Here is a 17,722-nt window from a genome sequence, read left to right on the forward strand (position 1 = left end):
CCAGATACAGGCAATACACACCCCTAATAACAACACAATAGAATATACAGATATATGTATATTTACAGTATATGTATAGATTTATCCTCTGGGCACTTCTTCCATATATCTAACACCTCATAACCTGACCCGTTCAGAATGGAACGTTCCAGCATTACACACAGTCATCACATGACCGAGGCATGCCTCTGACTCATTCATGGTTTCAGTATCAATGTAAGCAGAGAGAATGAGAGGAGCGAAAACAAATTCCTGTTGCACTAGGAGCACGAATACAGGAAGATGGAAGATGTGCAGAAAGAGAATGAGCAGAAAGTGGAGACGGTGATAAGAAGACAACACACTGAACTGAAACAGTCGCTTACTGCTGATATTGTTCCATAGACGACAGAACAAACCCCGTTGGTGGTTGAGATTAGATGAAACCACATTTCCCAATCTCCAGATAAATTCACTTTGTGGTCATATTTAGTATTAGCACTGATGAGCATTGGTTGGTAAATTAATCACTGTATAATAGTTGAATCTTGGAGTAGGCCTGGGTCGATAACACATTTGGTTAAATGATATATTGCCCAACAAAGCATTGACGATAAACAATATTACTGACAATTATTTTAAACAGGGTTCCTACAGCTCCAGTCAAACTAATTTCAAGACTTTTTAAGGCCATTTGAAATTAAATTTAAAACCAACTTCACAGTAAACACAATTGGGGGAAAAAACACCACATCAATTACACAGGGTTAGGATCCATTTTTTCTCAGTGTCTAGTGCAGACGTGCAACCGGTGGCCCCCAAAGTAAACACACAAAAATACACAAAATGACAGTAAAATAAACAAAAAAAACAGACTAAAATAATCAAAATCACTCAAAACACACAGGATGACTACAAAAATAGCCAGAAATCTATAAACAACAACGAAAACATAAAAAACAAAACCATTAAGAAAAATCTTTGTTGGAGAGGCTATTTTTTGTTAAATTTACATTTTCCACATGTTGTTGGAAGTTGTTACAAGCATTACGCGCAAACACGTTTGTTCCACTGTCGAGACTGTGCAATGTTACGGTAAATTACATTGTTTTTTTATAAAACCAAATGTGAGACAAATTACAATTATAAAATCATAATTATGTGTTAAAATTCAAGACTTTTGAAACATTGATTTCAGACATTTTAATGACAATTAAGGCCTTGTTTTTAGATTTATGACTGTATTGCCTATTAAGACTTTTTAAGGATTTGCAGGAACTAGGGCTGAACTATTTTGGAAAAAAATGTAATTGCAATTTTTTTCATCAATAATGCAATTAAAAGGGCCTTTTGTCATGTATCATGTATAAGAAATTAAACTCCATAGTGACACGACGGCCGTTAATGTAACTGCAGCTGTTAGCTGATACTGTGACACTGTCATTTATTTATTCACCGTTCACGTGACTGTTTACTACAATACATCAGTGCATGCCTGCGCGTAAACCAAACAGTTTGGTCTACTGCGCTTGTTTTCTTTCAGTCTCCAAGCCATCGAGGACGCGCATTCAGCGTCATGTGACGTCACGTCAGCAGGACTACGTGGGAAATTAGGAACATGAACTGCAGTACATAAAGCCTCACACAGCCTGTCTAAGGCAATAGAGAGGTGTGTGTGTGTGTGTGTGTGTGTGTGTGTGTGTGTGTGTGTGTGTGTGTGTGTGTGTGTGTGTGTGTGCGTGCGTGTGCGTGTGCGTGTGCGTGTGAGTGTGAGTGTGCGTGGGCTCATTCTTTTTGGTTTTGAACACAACATCATTGAAAGACTTCAAATTCGTGTTTATTTTTTCACAAATCCTGCCCTATGCTCCTTTAATTATCATAAATTAATACAACCTAAATAAAAACAAATCAAATTGACTCTCAGTAGTTTGGAACAAAATTGTATAAAAATCACAACTAAAAACATCAAAACCCTGTTAATGTTCTAAAATCTATAGTTCCGTATTCGGACCTCAGACAAACCTGACTACAGTTCCGGCACTTCCTGTGTGCATGCACAGTTCCGTCACTGCCAGACTTTTTCTACATACGTGTAATGTACCAGTGTTGTGGTCGAGGGTGCGAGACTCAAGAATTCTTCCTGCCGCTGGTGTGGGTTCGAATCCCACATATTTTTTTTTTTATTTTTATATATTTAACACAGCAAATTCCACCTTTAAAAATGCATATACAAAAAAAAAGAAACATTTTACGGTATTTCCTGGGTTAGGGTTAGAGTTACGGATAGGGGTAGGACACGTGTCCGGCAGTTACAGAGACGGTTCCAGCAGCGACGGAACTACCGGCATTCAGCTTACTGTGCATGTGGACGCACAGGAAGTGCTGGAACTATAGTCAGGTATGTCTGAGGTCCGGGTCCAGACCAATAGCAACAGTCTAAATAAAATGGCTGATCTAGTCTCATTTTAAGAAGCTTCATGGCCGCGACTAAAGCAATTGGTAACTGACAAGAAAGTTCAACTCTGTTCTTTCCGCTAGCGCGTGCATGTGCTTAGACCGCCATCATCCAGTCTGTTTGGAGGCGGGAGAATAAGAAAATAAACATGCATGCACATTGGTAATATATCAAGGCCAAAAAAGTTCTCAAGTTCATTTTTCGTTCGATAAATGTTTTAGTGTTTATCGTCCCAGGCCTACATTGGAGTTCTTCTCTAGGCTTTTTTTTCCTTTCAATATTTCTTTTTTAAACTACTGCCTATCATGCAAACTGCTGCTTGGGAGCTGCATAGCAGGATTTTGAAGTCTACCTGTTCCAACACATTGGGATCTGAAGACTGCAATAATGTGTGTTCGCACAAGACAGTTACTAAAACAAACAGGAGCGAGAACCTCCTGGCAACACAGTCAGGAAATAAAATGTGTGTCTAGAAAGTCTTGATGGTTTCCATTAACATCACGAAACACTGAATAACACCAAGAAACACTGAATATTGTTTTTTAAAAAGGATTTCATGCACAAGATGTGATATATTAAACATTCTACATCAATTCAGAGGGTCCAAAATACTGACGTTTGTTATTTACATTGGAGTCAAAGCCCAACAAATAAATAACTAGAAAGCACTTACAGAGCGCAGACCTCCACCACGCCATTGCAATCCCCCATAATGCATTGTCCAGGATATTGATCCAGATCATCCCCACAATCTATCCATCCATCCATCCATCCATTTTCTTACCCGCTTATTTCCCGTTTAACAGGGTCGCGGGGCCCCCACAATCTAATCCCTTGTTATTTTTTCATATATTTTCCTGGAAGTTTTTTGTGTTAGACTTGGCAAAAACACAACCTCCTTGGCAGAGGTAATACTATTAGATCAAAACAAGAGCAAAAAATATCACAATATTTCTAAGAAATGAATACCATCACATTAAATGACTCAGTGTTAAGTCATCAGTGTATTCATATAGTTCCATAAAGACAGTATTTCCCATGTTAACCTATAGCTTCAGCGATTGACACGTGTGTGAATGTTTTGTGGGTGTTTTCTGAATGAGAACGGCAGCGACAGCATTTAAGCTGGGCGCTATAGCAATGGGAATTTGCAACTTGATATACAAAGAAAAACAGATTTTTGTGTTTTTACATGTATCGGCATCGGCCGATGCGGACTGCTGCATTCGCCGATCCGCATAATTTACAGAGAGCAGAAATATTTCTTATTTGTTCTTGTTCTACATCATTAATATTTGTTAAAAAAAAAAAATTACTCGTCGTTCTACCTCACCTTTGTTAATTTCAATAAATGTTTCTTTTTTTTAAAAAAATTGAGACTTGTACCATTTGATATAATCATTGTGTAATTTTTATGATGTAAATTGAGAAAGCAAAAGTAGCATCGTGTCCAATTATCGGCACAAAAAAATTTTGTATCGATCATCGGCGAAGGCTGATACGGTATCGGCCCTAAACAATCCATATCGGTCTATTCCTAAAAAAAAAGTTACGTGTAGACAGAAAATGTTCGTAAAGTGCAACAAAATGTGGACAAAGACGGCAACAAAGAGATTAATGATTGGAAACAAAATTGTTGTTTTTATTAAGTTTGAACATTAAACTAAATGTGACCTTTTTTCACACAAAGGTAATGAGTGTCTGACAGCACCAGTTAGACAGCAGATGCTTTTACTTCCTTGTTTTCCTTTTGGACCACTTCTTTCTCTCATTAGGAACATTTTCTCACAATACACTTAAGAAACAGTGGAACTGAAATCTAAAACCCTATTAGCAATTCTCCCAAGATGTTGCTCAACTCATTTAAGAGTATTTAATGAATGACATGTGTCTTTAGTCTTTACCTAGTCAGTCATCTGACTTGTATGAATATCTTACCAAATCAAAAACAGCCGAGATTAAATCACTCCCTCAGGAGTCTCTTGACTTCATAAATGGCTGACCACCAATGCTCAGTCTACAGCGGTGAGGCTCAGAGGATGCTCTCATCAGCCCCAGCTGCACATTTCTGCACTCGGTGAACTACATGGTGGGGCGGGGGGGGGGTGTAGGGTGAAGGAAAGGGGAAGGGGAGGGAGAGGGTTGTCGGGGGATAAAAGAAGAATGAACACTGGACGTGGCACATTGTGCAATGCGATATTAAGAAAGACAAAGAAAAGAAAAGAAAGTGGGAGCTTAAAGCACTTGTGAGGAGTATGTAGCAAAACACGTGGGGAGACTGCTGCATAGTTACTGCCTAGCAACAGACCCTCACTGAGGGTATCTGACTGCCTGCTTCTTCCAAGTGGGATTTTGACACCAGTTTAAAACCCTGTTATGTGATGATATCATAGGTGATGTAAGAAGGGAATAAAGTGGGAAAGCGAAAAGATAGTTCTGCAACAGAATGGTGGAAGAACAACAATACACGTATGAAACAAGCTGTAGCCACAGAGATCAGCCACAGGAGAACATGATCCCAGTGTGACCAAGTCTTAAATAGCTTTTGTACTACTGCAGCATCCAGATTTACCTCATCATCACATGGGACTCACAGGTGTGACTAATTGGCTGTTTTTTAGTACGCCCTTTTCCAGCAATCGGCAACGAAGGAGGAGAAAAAGTTGGCAGTTATTTTTCTTTTGAATACACAATCCTCTCGTCTCCAACCTTCAAACTGAATTCCATCACTACCTCAAAACCAGTTTACATGATGGCCCCTCAATGTTCACCCCTCCCTGTTACAGAACCACTTATCAGGCACACACACAGAAAGTTATCTCCTGGTCACACAGACGTCCTTACCTCCCTGTGACAGCCTGACTATGCTCTGACTGTGCGTCTGCACGGGGCTCGTCACCCTTCAGCAGTTAGGGCCATTTCAAAGTGTCACGCACTGATCCAGGGTCAGTGGAAGAAGCCAACCAGCTGGGTAAACAGTACGACGGGACACAGAGCAGAAGAGGCCTGTGTGGGTGTTTGACTACAGTATCCATTTTCACATCTTTGGGTGTGCAACTTTCAGCACAGATACTGGTCCTGGGTGCACCCAGTAAAGCATCTACATATCTTTCTTATCATGTTCACACAATATTTAAAAATACATTCTGAGAAACACAAACGTTTAGTGATAGAAAGGTGTGCATGTTGCTATATCTAGGTGCCAAGTTTATTGCCTGAGACAATTAAAGGAGAGAAAAATCTATATTTATTCAGTCTTAAATATGTTGCTGTGAAATCCTACGTTTCACTTGAAATCAAAATATTCACACGTCCTTGTCCTGCCTTTAAGATTTAGTTAATTGTGTGCCAGAAAGATCCGTTTTGGGACTTCTTTTTTTTTTTTTGGACCATCCTTCAACAGAGGCTCGAGTTTTAAATAACCAAAAGTTCAGTTGTTTTTTTGTTTTTAAATCCTCTTAAAAACACAGTATTTGTCTGTAAAACTCACACACTACCTCTCTACCCACACTTTCTTCACAATGATTTTTCAAAACATTCCCAAAATATTTTACCACATTTCCATGACTTAGTTCTGAACAGTGTTTAAAATAACAGCATTTAAAGTAACAGCTTTTTTTTCAGTAACGAGGTAATCCAACTAATTACTTTTTACGCCGTAACAATGGCGTAAACGTGCGTTACAACGGCGTTAACGTGCGTTACAATGCCGTTAACGTGCGTTACATGCATTGATTGAATAAACTATTATCTGAAAGCATCCCTGGCTTCATACGCAGCTGTAGTGAAGAGGTGGGTTAAAAACAAGGTGAGCGATTTTGATTGGCTAAGGCGGCGTCATGATTCATGGTAGCCAATCACAGCCAGTGTTTTTACACATGTGCCAGCGCACGCGTCACACACAACTGCTACAGATTTGATGAAGCAGCAGAGATGGCGAGCGTGGAGCAGTCTGATGAAAAGTTGTCATTTTTAAGGTGGCGACACAAACACTACTTTAAATTAATTGTGGTCAGAGAGTGAATTTGCATGAATTTGTGAGATCTTGTGATTCCCGCTGAATGACGCTGCTGGTACGCAACACTTTCACTTTAAAATATAATAAATCCCCAAAGATGTTCAGCATTTTCTCAAACATTAAAGTAAAACATGCTGTATTTCCCAAAAAATTCCATAACAGTTCAAATATTTCATGACTTTTCAAGACTGGAAAAATGATTTTTCAAATTCCATAACTTTTCCAGGAATTTCAAGACCACGAGGACCCTGTTAACAAATAGCCTTGATCTTTTTACGATGGTTCTATTTTAAAACTATTCCCACTCATACATTTCAAGTTAACCAGAGAGGTTAAAACCTACATTCCCAGAACTCAGAACTTAGTCTCTTGGTTAGCGCTGGGTATCGTGGCCATTTTCCTGAATTGATTCAATTTCGATGAATAAGGTTTTGAATTGATTAATCATGATTCAATTTCGACTCAGCATCGATTGATTTTTCAAAATTTACTTGGATATTATGAAGATTGTTCCAAACTTCTGACTTGAGTTGGGGCGTCTCACTTAGCAGAGCTTTGTCTACCATGTTTGCACTGAACTGAACGCACTCTGGCGTTGACCAGGAGCAGAAGACGACTTTCCTAATGCCAGACTATAGTGAGAGACTACTGGAGTTAAAAGAAAAAATAATCAATTTCAACACCTATGAATCAATTTTGGAAAAATTCAATAAAACTGATACAATGATTTTTTAACTCAGCTCTGCTCTTGGTCTGTTCTATCCAGACTGAGTTAGCAAACACTGCCTTTGCTTACTCAGCTCTTTTAATCTGGATTAGTCTTTAGCTGACACTGAATCTTTCCACATTACGTGACAGAACTCGAGTCCACAGTTTCGTCATACAATGAGGCTCTCACAATTCATGTTTTTTGGTTAGGTTTAAAAAAATAAAATCAACATAGGTGTCCCTGAAAGGAATCTAGCACTATTCACTCCTGTGGCTCATTGTAAAAAAGTGCAGTTCTTTCATTGGTCAAACATCCCGGAAGACAAAATGCCATGTAACTCAGGATTCTCCACAGTAGGACGATGGAAAGTCAATGATGTAGTTCTACATAGGGGTGTCCTGATTCGATATCGGCCCAATATTAGCCTGAAAACAAATATTGGATTCAAATTTCCGGATTCTCCGATTTGTATTATTCATTTTTTATTTATTTTATTCAATTGTAGAATACAGTAGATATTATGTTGAAGGTTAAAATTCATGTAACCAATTGATTACTAATAAATGGTCAGTTTTTCTCATACCTACTGTTGCTGACTATTGTTGGCCCGCCCTCCTCCCACCCACTCCGTAGCTGAGCTCATGCTGCTTTATAAACACGAGACAGAGCGTGGGGGCGGGGCGTTCACTGGTACAGACAGACTGTAGAAAACACATACTGTACATGGCACTGTGTGAAGGACGCTGAAATGCTCATCTTCATCGGTCTGTTTACATGTCAATCACGGCAGAGAGCTTCCTGGAGGCGCGGCTTCTCCAGCTCAGTGCCGAGTCAAATTCGTCATCAAAGTGGGAATGCATCATCTAATTGGAGTGAGGTGTTTGTGTTCACCCTGTAGTAAGAAAGGAGCAAATCACCCTCTAACTAACGATGGAGGGAATCAATGAAAAAACACTTTGGCCATGTGTACGAAGCCCTAATAGACCTTTATGATGTTTAAAGCACAGTAAAGTAGATATAGCGTAACATGGGCCCTTAAAGAAAGAAAAAAAAAGTATGTACGGTTCATGCTGATATCGGATCAATATCGGTATCTGATATCGGTATCTGCCGATACGCAAGGCTGCAATAATCTGATCATATCAGAAATGAAAAAGTTGTATCGGGACATCCCTAGTTCTATATGTCTGGATATTGTAGATCTAGAATTCATTACAGGTGCAATAAACGGGTCATTTATGTTTAACCTATGAAGTTTTATGTGATATCATTCAATATCAATGCGATTAAAATGTGCAGTGAATTCTAAAGGCTTAAAGCGGACGTCATTCATTAGAGCTTCTGCTTCCCCTGCCAACATGGCAGTGTAAACAGAACCAGTCACGGGACGTCCGGAGCTCTATTGAGTGTGTGGATAGTTTGTTTTTGAGCGTTCTATTATTATCCTACCAGAATCCCGACTAAACAATGAAATAACGACTTAATCTATCTAATGCGAAAAGACGGGCCGCCGAACTGACAAAGATGAGCTGTGATGGCCGACTTTCTGCACATCCCGTATTCACACACACACTATAGATGGTGCACCAGATGAGCTCACCTACGCACATTTAGATTAGGAGTCTGACCTCTTTCTTCCACCATTTTGTTTGTTTTGGTTGACAGCTGGAGCCGTGTTTATCGCTACGCCTCTTTATTGATGGATGAACCACAGTGATGAGTCAGTTGTGATGGTTTCACTCTCAAACCAACCACTTCAGATGTCGAATGGAAGTGAGGTGGGATCACTTTTTCTAGGTGATCTGGGACCGCTTGTTTTATATCGCTACAGAGAAAGAATTCTGTCTTCACTTATGTCCAAACAAATCGATCTGTGGAGAAAAACGAACTCTGGGTTGGAACAAACAGGCATGTGTGAATACGCCCTCTCACCTGATTAAGGATTCTTTTGACTTTTGAATAAAAAGGAAAATCAATAAAGAATTTCACTTTTCATATCTTGGTTATACTTAATATCTGTACACAATCACTCACATGTGATTTAGTGTTCTTTGGAGTTTGGTAGACAAAAAACAACTTCTAAAACTTTGAGGACCACATTAAATACAATTTTTGTGATACACTTTTGTCTTGTGACAGTGAACTTTCTATATTGTTTGGATGTTGCATTGCTATTCCCTCCCTGAGTGATGATATATTAACCTTCTACAAAGCTCAGCTCAATTAGGAGAGACCCAGAGGAGACCGTAGACTAAACCAGGCCAAGTCTTCAAATTACAATCCTTCACCATCACCTCAAACTCCACTTTCTCCATCGTGCTCTTTTTCTCCATCTGCCTGAACTGAGACATTTTAATTGTGCTTAATGAACTACTGGCATCAACCATGTGTGAAACACATTAGTGAGGCTCTAAAACGTTGACCTCATGTGACGTGGATCAGTAGTAGATCATGTGCCTGGAATGAGTCAATGAGTCGTGAAATTTGACAGGATGACTGCAACATTTGGTCGTGGTGGCATTCTGTGCTGCCGTTATGGGATCAAGTGTCTCTGACAGCCAATCCTAGTCATGTGCAGTTATATCTATGTCAGCCAAACACAAGAAAAAAAATGCCAGGTCATCATATCCTGCTGCTAGACTGTGGTCACGTCACATCCTGGTTAAGCATTGTAGTAGAAAAGGAGGAACCTGGAAGACTGAACTTAAGGACAAGTTGTCAAAAGACACAAAGGGACATAACGTAGCTGAATCTAGAGCAGGGGTCACCAACGTGGGGAACCATGTGAGGGGCCCTCAGCAATGAGCTCCATCTGAAATCTGATTTAATTTCCAGGATTCAAACTCACAAAGATAAATACATATGAGAGATGTACTGTATTTAGTACTTAGTAAAGTTAAATACTGCTGATAAAGTTTTAGTATTAAATTAACCATCTTTAAATGTTTATTTTCACTGAAACATTGTGACAATTGTTTTTAAATGTTGCAGATCTGTTGCATGGTCAGACTCAGTACTATGTTATATAAAATATGATATATATAAGATATAATTTTAAAAAACACATTGGGTGGATTTTCAATCAAATTTATTGAAAATGAAACAATTGTATAAATCAGGAGAAATAAAGTGTTTCAAGTTGAAACCTCAGCATTTCCTATTCTTAATATGTTATGGTTTCATTTATTCAGACAACTGTTTTTCAGGAAATTTACTTTGATGTCTTGACATGTTTCGACTGTCAACAGCCTTCCTCAGAGGCATCTGCGGCTGATCGCTTTGATGTGAAAAACAGCCTGAGAAAATCAAACCTTAAAATATTATTAAAAAAGAAGACGAAAAGAACTGGAATAATTTCCTACCTGTTTAAATGATCTTACTCTCTAGTACAGTAAAACCACAAAAATGTGTTATTAAGAAGTGCTTTTGAAACTGGTAGCCCTTGGGACTATGCAGTACCTATGAAGTAGCTCACCGTTTCAGAAAAGTTGATGACCCCTGGTCCAGAGGTTGTGGGAGGCAATTGTTTCAGTTGCTCTTTTTAATAACCTTGTCAGCAGGTAGACAGAGGTCAGGAAGGACAAGTCAGCAACAGACCTGCCACTGATCTGCAGTGGTGGTTAGTATCAACATGACATTCTCACTGTGTTGATATCCACAAGCTACAATGCCGGCATGACAGAGGAATCAGGGATGCTTTAAAGTCCCTGGTGGTCACAGTGGAGACCACCATCATATTTGGATTATTCCTGATAAGGTCACACCGAGTCACTGACTGATCATTTTTTTCTCACAGCATCCTCGCCCTCAAATTACCCTGTGGACAATAAATTACACCAACAATTGCAATTTCCCTGTGCTTCCAGCTGAAATAAAATGCCACTGCAGTTAATTGTTAAATATGGATAACACATTATCAGTGATAAGCAGGTGGACTGTTGGCATTAGTGTGCTAAAAGGCTTTATAGGTCTGTGATCAGCACCAGAAAAAATGGATACCCCTCCTCATGGTAGAACAAAACTGCATTTTTTTTTTTTTTTTTTTTTTTTTTAAAGGCACAGCGTAGACTTTTTGATCTAAAGAGTTGACCCATATGAGTTATTCTAAATGATTCCAGCACTTACAGCACTTGACAGTATCAATGCTCAGAGCGGGGCTTCCCTCTTGAAATACCGACTATGGAAGTTTGGACAGACGGACCGTCTTTAGCCAGGTCATGTGACCTGGAAAATACCTGGAGAAGTTTCACTTTACGGCAGTAACGTGACCACAGGCTTGGATAGCCTCTGTTTACAGCCAAAAGAGCACAATATGGTAGTTTCGTGTTAGGTTAATGGTGCACTAATCGCCACGATAGTTCAGTTAAATGCGGATTTTTTAGTAAGGGAAGTCAAAAAGTCAGATCCGTAACTTTGGGATACAGATTGGCTCTCAGGGCTGGGCTAGCGCCGCAGCTACAGTCTATGGGCCGTATGGGCCGCCACCCCCCTCTCCCCGCAGCTGGAGTCTCGGCGCTCGGCCTTCCTCGCCGAATCGGTGGTGCTACCCCCTACTCCCAGGCCTCGCCGCAGTCGTCGGCCCCCTTTGCCGATCGTCGGCACGACGGGCAACCCCGCACGCACCGCGTTTGCGGCGGCGGAGAGAAGAGTGCAGCGGTCGCGGCTGCTCCTCCAGCCCATAGACTGTAGCCGCAGAGCAAGCCCAGCCCTTAGAGACAATTTTTATTCCGAAGTTACAAGTCAACTACTGTCTGCATAAAGACAAGGAGGCTGGCCCGACAGACTGACTGTTGATTTTTGCGACAGTGCTGCGGCGCTTGTGGCCACTAGGGGCGCTTAATGTGAAAGTTACCGGTCTAGCGCCCCTAGTGGCCAAAAGTTACACAGTGTGCAGGAAATAAGAAAATTATTCTTGTGGTTGCCGGAATTGGTGGCAGGTGTGTTTTTGAGCACATTTTAGTGATACAGTATACCCGACGATTTACCAAAAACCCGTAATTATCAAATAAATATATTTTATGTCATATTTGGAACCAAAATGACGACAATGATGACACATTCAATAAAACAATTTCAGTCGCTTCTTAATCTATTTTGGTCATCAGATGACAAAAAGTGACAAGAGTCAAAAACATTTTGATTTTGAAATTAATGTTGCACGAGATTGCCCATAACATCGTCAAAATACACAGCAGAATATTGTTTAAAGTCTTAAAATCATCCCACTCCATTCCAAATTTCAGTTAATTTTCGCGTTTTCAATTTTGACGGAAAATTAGGGAGAAATGTTAGTTAGGGACTATATTCATATTTCTTCTTGCCAAAAGTATTATTTTATGAGCTTGGGGAAAGGACTGGAATTATTTTAAGACCTCAAATAATACTCTGCTGTGTATATTAACAATGTTATGGACAATCTTGTCACTTTTTGTCATCTGATGGCCAAAATAGATTTAGAGGCGACACAAATTGATTTGTTGAAGTTGTGTCTCATCATTGTTGACTAGGGATGCACCGAATATTCGGCCACCGAATATTGCAAAAAGAGCAACATTCGGCCTTCGGTTTTGTGAGTTAAAAGCAAGGCTAAAGCGTGTGACGCAATCAAACAACGTGCAGATAGAAAAAGTGTGTTCGCGCAGCTCCTCCTTTACGCACACAAACACATTTAGACTCTCTCCGTCATCCGTCACTGCGTAAACTGTCCAACTCCACAACCGAGTCCGTTGTTAGCGCTGTCAGCCATGAATCCGTAAGTATTACCATTGTTTCCTCCTTACACTACATCAGGTATCATTGCATAGGCTGGTGTAGCATTAGCACGGAGTGCTAACAGCTGATGTGTGTAAACAATGGGTCCGTGGCTCCAAGCAGTGACTCCCAACACAATCGGCAGCAGAAAAAGTAGTGCAGTTTGCATTTACATATATGGCAATAAAGTATAATATATATTCTATATTAAACAGCAGTGTTGTTTTAGCTGTTAGATAGTTGGAGAGGGAGGAGCTCACATTCTAGGAGGCGTGTTAGGTGACGTCACCTACCACCGTGGGCAAAATCCAACTGTGCCGTTTAAAGCTGACTTTTTACAAAATGTGGAATAACAAGGGAGGGAGGAAACATAACTTTTTTAACTTTGTCCCTCTGAATGAGGCTAAAGGATGTATATCACTGTACCATTATAACCATTATAAAATGATTTCTTTCATCATACCTCCTCTTTAATGCACTTTAGCTTTTTTTTTGGAATGCATGTTTTGTTTTATTTGAAGGACTAATATAAATGAAAAACTTTGTTGTGCTTTTTATGAAAAGCAAAGGCTAATGGAATATTTAAAAAATGTCTAAAAATTTAATCTAGGCTATTTATGCACTATTTAAAAAAATAGTGAAAAACTTAACCACATTTGATATTCGGCCAAGCGATTATATTTTATTCGGCTTTGGCCTCAAATTTCCATTTCGGTGTATCCCTATTGTTGACATTTTGATACCAAATGTGACAAACAAATTTTTGGAAGTAAATGTATTTGATAATTATGCATTTGCGATTAATCGCTAAAATCTTCCACGGGGTAGGCTATATCATTATTATGTGCTCAAAAACTTCCCTGCCACCAATTCCAGCGACCACAAGAATCATTTTCTTACTTCTTATACAGTATATCCCACTTTAAAAAAAAAAAAAGCACAGTTGTGTTTTGTTCAACCATGGGGAGGGGTATCCCCCCAAATAAGGCCCTTTTGAGATATGGTATCAAACTCCACCACACACACCTTTTCATTACAGCACACGTGCCAAATTCTGCAATGAGCACTAAAATAAGATCTCAGTCATAGTTTCACATGCATCACTCTGAATCCCATCCTGAGTTTCACAATGGAACATTTGTCTTCTGGATAAACATGAGTTGATTTGCTGAATCAAAAGGCACACGACAATGCATCCACATCTTCATTGTGACTGAGCAAATATAGTACATACCATCTCTTCAGTCTAGTCTGTGCTGGTATAGCGTATGATTAGACAATAAAAGATAGCAGTGCAGAGAATCACACACCAACACCCAGACAAACAGTGTCCACTATCAAAGCCACAAGAATCCATGGTGTTTGTTTAAGGCACAGGTGATGTTTGGCCAGGGAGAGGGTTGCACTATTATTCTAGAGGGCACTAATGACCTTTGCTCCATATCAAAAGGCTCCATGTCTATTACGTGTTTTACAACAACCGGTGGATTCCTCCAGCCCTGGCAGCGCTGCCCAGTGAGCCAATGGGGACGTCTCTGTCTAAGGGTCACACACTTAATGTGGTAGACTGATACATGAGGGGGAAATCCTGCCACTTAGTTTGGAGTGCTCTTCGTCTTTGGGTGAAGCATGTGTCCAACGTATGACCTGTGGGCTAATTTGGTCCTTCATAGTAGAGCTGGGTAATATATAGAGATTCAAGATATATCAAGTTTTCTATTTTAGCGATATAGAAAATTACAATATCGCCTATATTGAGATGTATGTTTTTTTTTTACTAGGGCTGAACGATTTTGGAAAATAATCTCATTGCAATATTTTTCCTCAATATTGCGATTTAATATGCCATTATTTTTTTCAAGGGCTTCTTTTTGTTTTTCAATGACCACAATCAATAAATCAATCTATTTCATAATAAACCATTTCAGATTTATTAAAACTTTAAATAAATATAAAATGTAAATTTTAAAGCACATATTACAACAATAAAGCAAACAAATCTGCGGATTTACTTCTTCAACATATCTAACTAACTTCACGTTTCATGAAACATGTGAAATGCACATCTTAAACTCTCTGAACTTAACAGGACAGTCGATAAATAATAAATCAACATAAACAGCTTGAGAAAATAATGATAAAGCGTACTAATATCCAGTCAGTAACATACTAAAGTGCAGGAAAAGTAAGGAGAACAAATATCTGCTTTAACCAATTGGACTTTTTTTTTTTTTTTGGTAAATCAAACTCCCAACAAATTTAAAATAAATTATTACTTTAAAAAAAATTGAAGCCTTTGTGATTAGAAAATCCCATTTAATAAGTTTGCGATAATATCGTACATGCAATTAGTCGTTCAGCCTTATTTTTTACTAGTTTTTATTTATACAATCACAGTACGAATAACATCATACAAGTATTTATTATTATTTTTAGAGTACAGTCAAACAGTGTCCTTCATTTCAAGTTCACATTTTTTTTCATATTTCTGAGATATATATTTTATCGCTTATTTTGTATTAAAATAGTTGTTTTAGGAGTCGCTGCTTTCTCTACTTCTCAGAACAGCGTGAAAAGCTCAGTTAAATGGATTTCTGAGTGCGTCCTAACCCAGACCTTCACCTAAATGAGCCACACAACAGAACTCACTCACACGTGCTGTCCCTTCGAGGAGAAAATGCCTAAAGTGGCACATATTGTGCAGCTGTTTGTTAATAAATGTGTCTGTGTGGCATTTTTCATCAGCAAGTGTAACCCAGAATTGTATTTCTGTTAAGACTTTATTGAGTTAAAAATATTGAAATTTATATCGTATATCACCGTTTTGAGAAGAAAAAAAAAAAAAAAAAAAAAATCAAGATATGAGTTTTGGTCCATTTTGCCCAGCCCTACTTCATAGCATTTGATCAAGGCCTAAACATGACTTAGCACCAAGTTTAAATTAAAGAAAACGAAAAAACGTAGATTTTTGTGCAAAATGACAGTTTACTTCCACTTGTGACTGAGCAGATTCTGCAGGATCTGTTTAGATTATATCTATTATTGTAGACATTGTCATTGTTAGAAACATGCCAATGGTATAATTAGCCCAAATGAAGTAGGTTAAAGGTCCCCCCCCCCCTCAACTACAGTGAGTGACACCTTAATTCAAGTAGTGTGTGGGAAATCTGACAGGATTTTAGTGGCTAACTTATTCTGCACAGGATGTGAATTTAAATAGGAATGAATGGACCTCTCACCTTGGTGACCACGTTTTGCACCAGCCCAGTGTGCAGCTCAAACGTCCACTCTCTGCACCGACACTGCATGGTGGTGTCATTGAGGCTGCTGGAACTTCCATTGGCATGAAGAGCCGCCGGCCGCACACCGCTGCCGTTCCGCGGACGCTCCAGCAGCGACGACGGAGCCGAGCTCTGGTTCAGACTCAGGTTCACCGCAGGGTGGATGCATGTAGTGTTCGGCTGGGCCAGGAGAAAATTGTCTGAGTAATGGCTAAATCCAATGAATAACGCCGGGATCCATGTCAGCACGATCAGCTGTTTCTGGTACTTCCCAAAACCTCCGAGAAACGGTAGAACCGAGCCGTCGATGCGCGTCAGCAGCCCGGGGGAAGGGGTTTCTAGAGATACGAAGCCGTTCTCCGGTTGATGGTCCCCCGTGTCCAGCTGCACCACGGCCATCGTGGCTTTCAGCGATAGATGCCTGTGATGTTTGCGGCGCTCCCCCCTGTCGGTCCACAATGCGTCAGTAGCTTCAGCTCCCGGTGGACGCCGCGCGGACTCACTCACTCACTCACTCACTCACTCAGCCCAATGGAAATAAGGCTCCACTCCTCTCCGTCAGAACGCACTCCCCTCTCTGTCTGTGTCTGTCTGTCTGTGGGACACCACACCAGCTGGGAGACGGTCAGGACTCCCACCCGACGAGCACGTCTGCAGCCGCTGACGGGCGGTGGGCAGCGGCTTCCTGTCGGAGCCACAGGTAACACACCTGCGCAGGCAGAAAGTTTCAGGCCCTACCCACCCTAACATGGCCACCTGTCACCGCAGGAAACCACCCTGAAGAGGAAATCAATATCATCTTTAATATTAATATATATATAATATATAAACATTGGTTGCCAGAGGTGGAAAAAGTACTATTAAAAGTATAGATACTTGAATGAAAAAGTAAAAGTATTGAAGTTGATCTCTTACTTGAGTAAGTTAAAAAAAAAAATTACTAAATGTACTTAAGTTTAAAATCAATAAATAATAATAATAATAAAACAATTGTTTTACCTGACACTTAAATGTCCCTTAAAAAGACAGAGTTTTTAAAACAGCAAATTCCATATACTTTATTTTTTTAAGAACTTGTACATGCAAACAGTTAAATGTGTTACCTTTGAACTCCTGGATAATTTAGCACTCATAATAAATACAAGGCAGTGGCTATCCGTACGGTTGCCGTATCAATATACCCAAATTCTATCCGTACGTAGCACCCCTATGTGGCCAGTTTCAGTCACGTGATAGGTCAGTCATTGGCCAGTTTAAGTCACGTGACTAAGACTAAATCTTACCCTTAAAATTTTTGCGATATTGGCAAAGGCCGGATTAACGCAAAAGCAAACTAGGCACGTGCAGGGGGGTGGGCAGACACAGGGACAAAAAAAAAAAAAAAACATGAATTAAAATATACAAACATCCTATCTATGATTAATTTCAGTGTTAATATAACAATATTTATTAATTGACTAAAAATAGTGACGTTGTTTTTTATCTTCACGTTATGTTACGTCACATTGCTTCCTTTGTGTGTGTCTGTT

The 17,722-nt window shown here is 39.6% G+C and overlaps 1 protein-coding gene across 1 annotated transcript in view; it reads right to left on the reverse strand.

The window, feature by feature from the left end:
- The window catches only part of LOC114479621 (solute carrier family 22 member 23-like), a 98,417-nt gene extending 81,518 nt beyond the window's left edge, over positions 1-16,899 (reverse strand). The window contains exon 1 of the mRNA XM_028473384.1: positions 16,152-16,899. Within this exon, the coding sequence (XP_028329185.1) occupies positions 16,152-16,592 (441 nt within the window). The 5' untranslated portion in view covers positions 16,593-16,899. The remainder of the gene's footprint in view (positions 1-16,151) is intronic.
- Between the last annotated feature and the right edge of the window lie 823 nt (positions 16,900-17,722).

This window comes from Gouania willdenowi, chromosome 17, assembly GCF_900634775.1.
Source record: "Gouania willdenowi chromosome 17, fGouWil2.1, whole genome shotgun sequence".
Taxonomy (NCBI): domain Eukaryota; kingdom Metazoa; phylum Chordata; class Actinopteri; order Blenniiformes; family Gobiesocidae; genus Gouania; species Gouania willdenowi.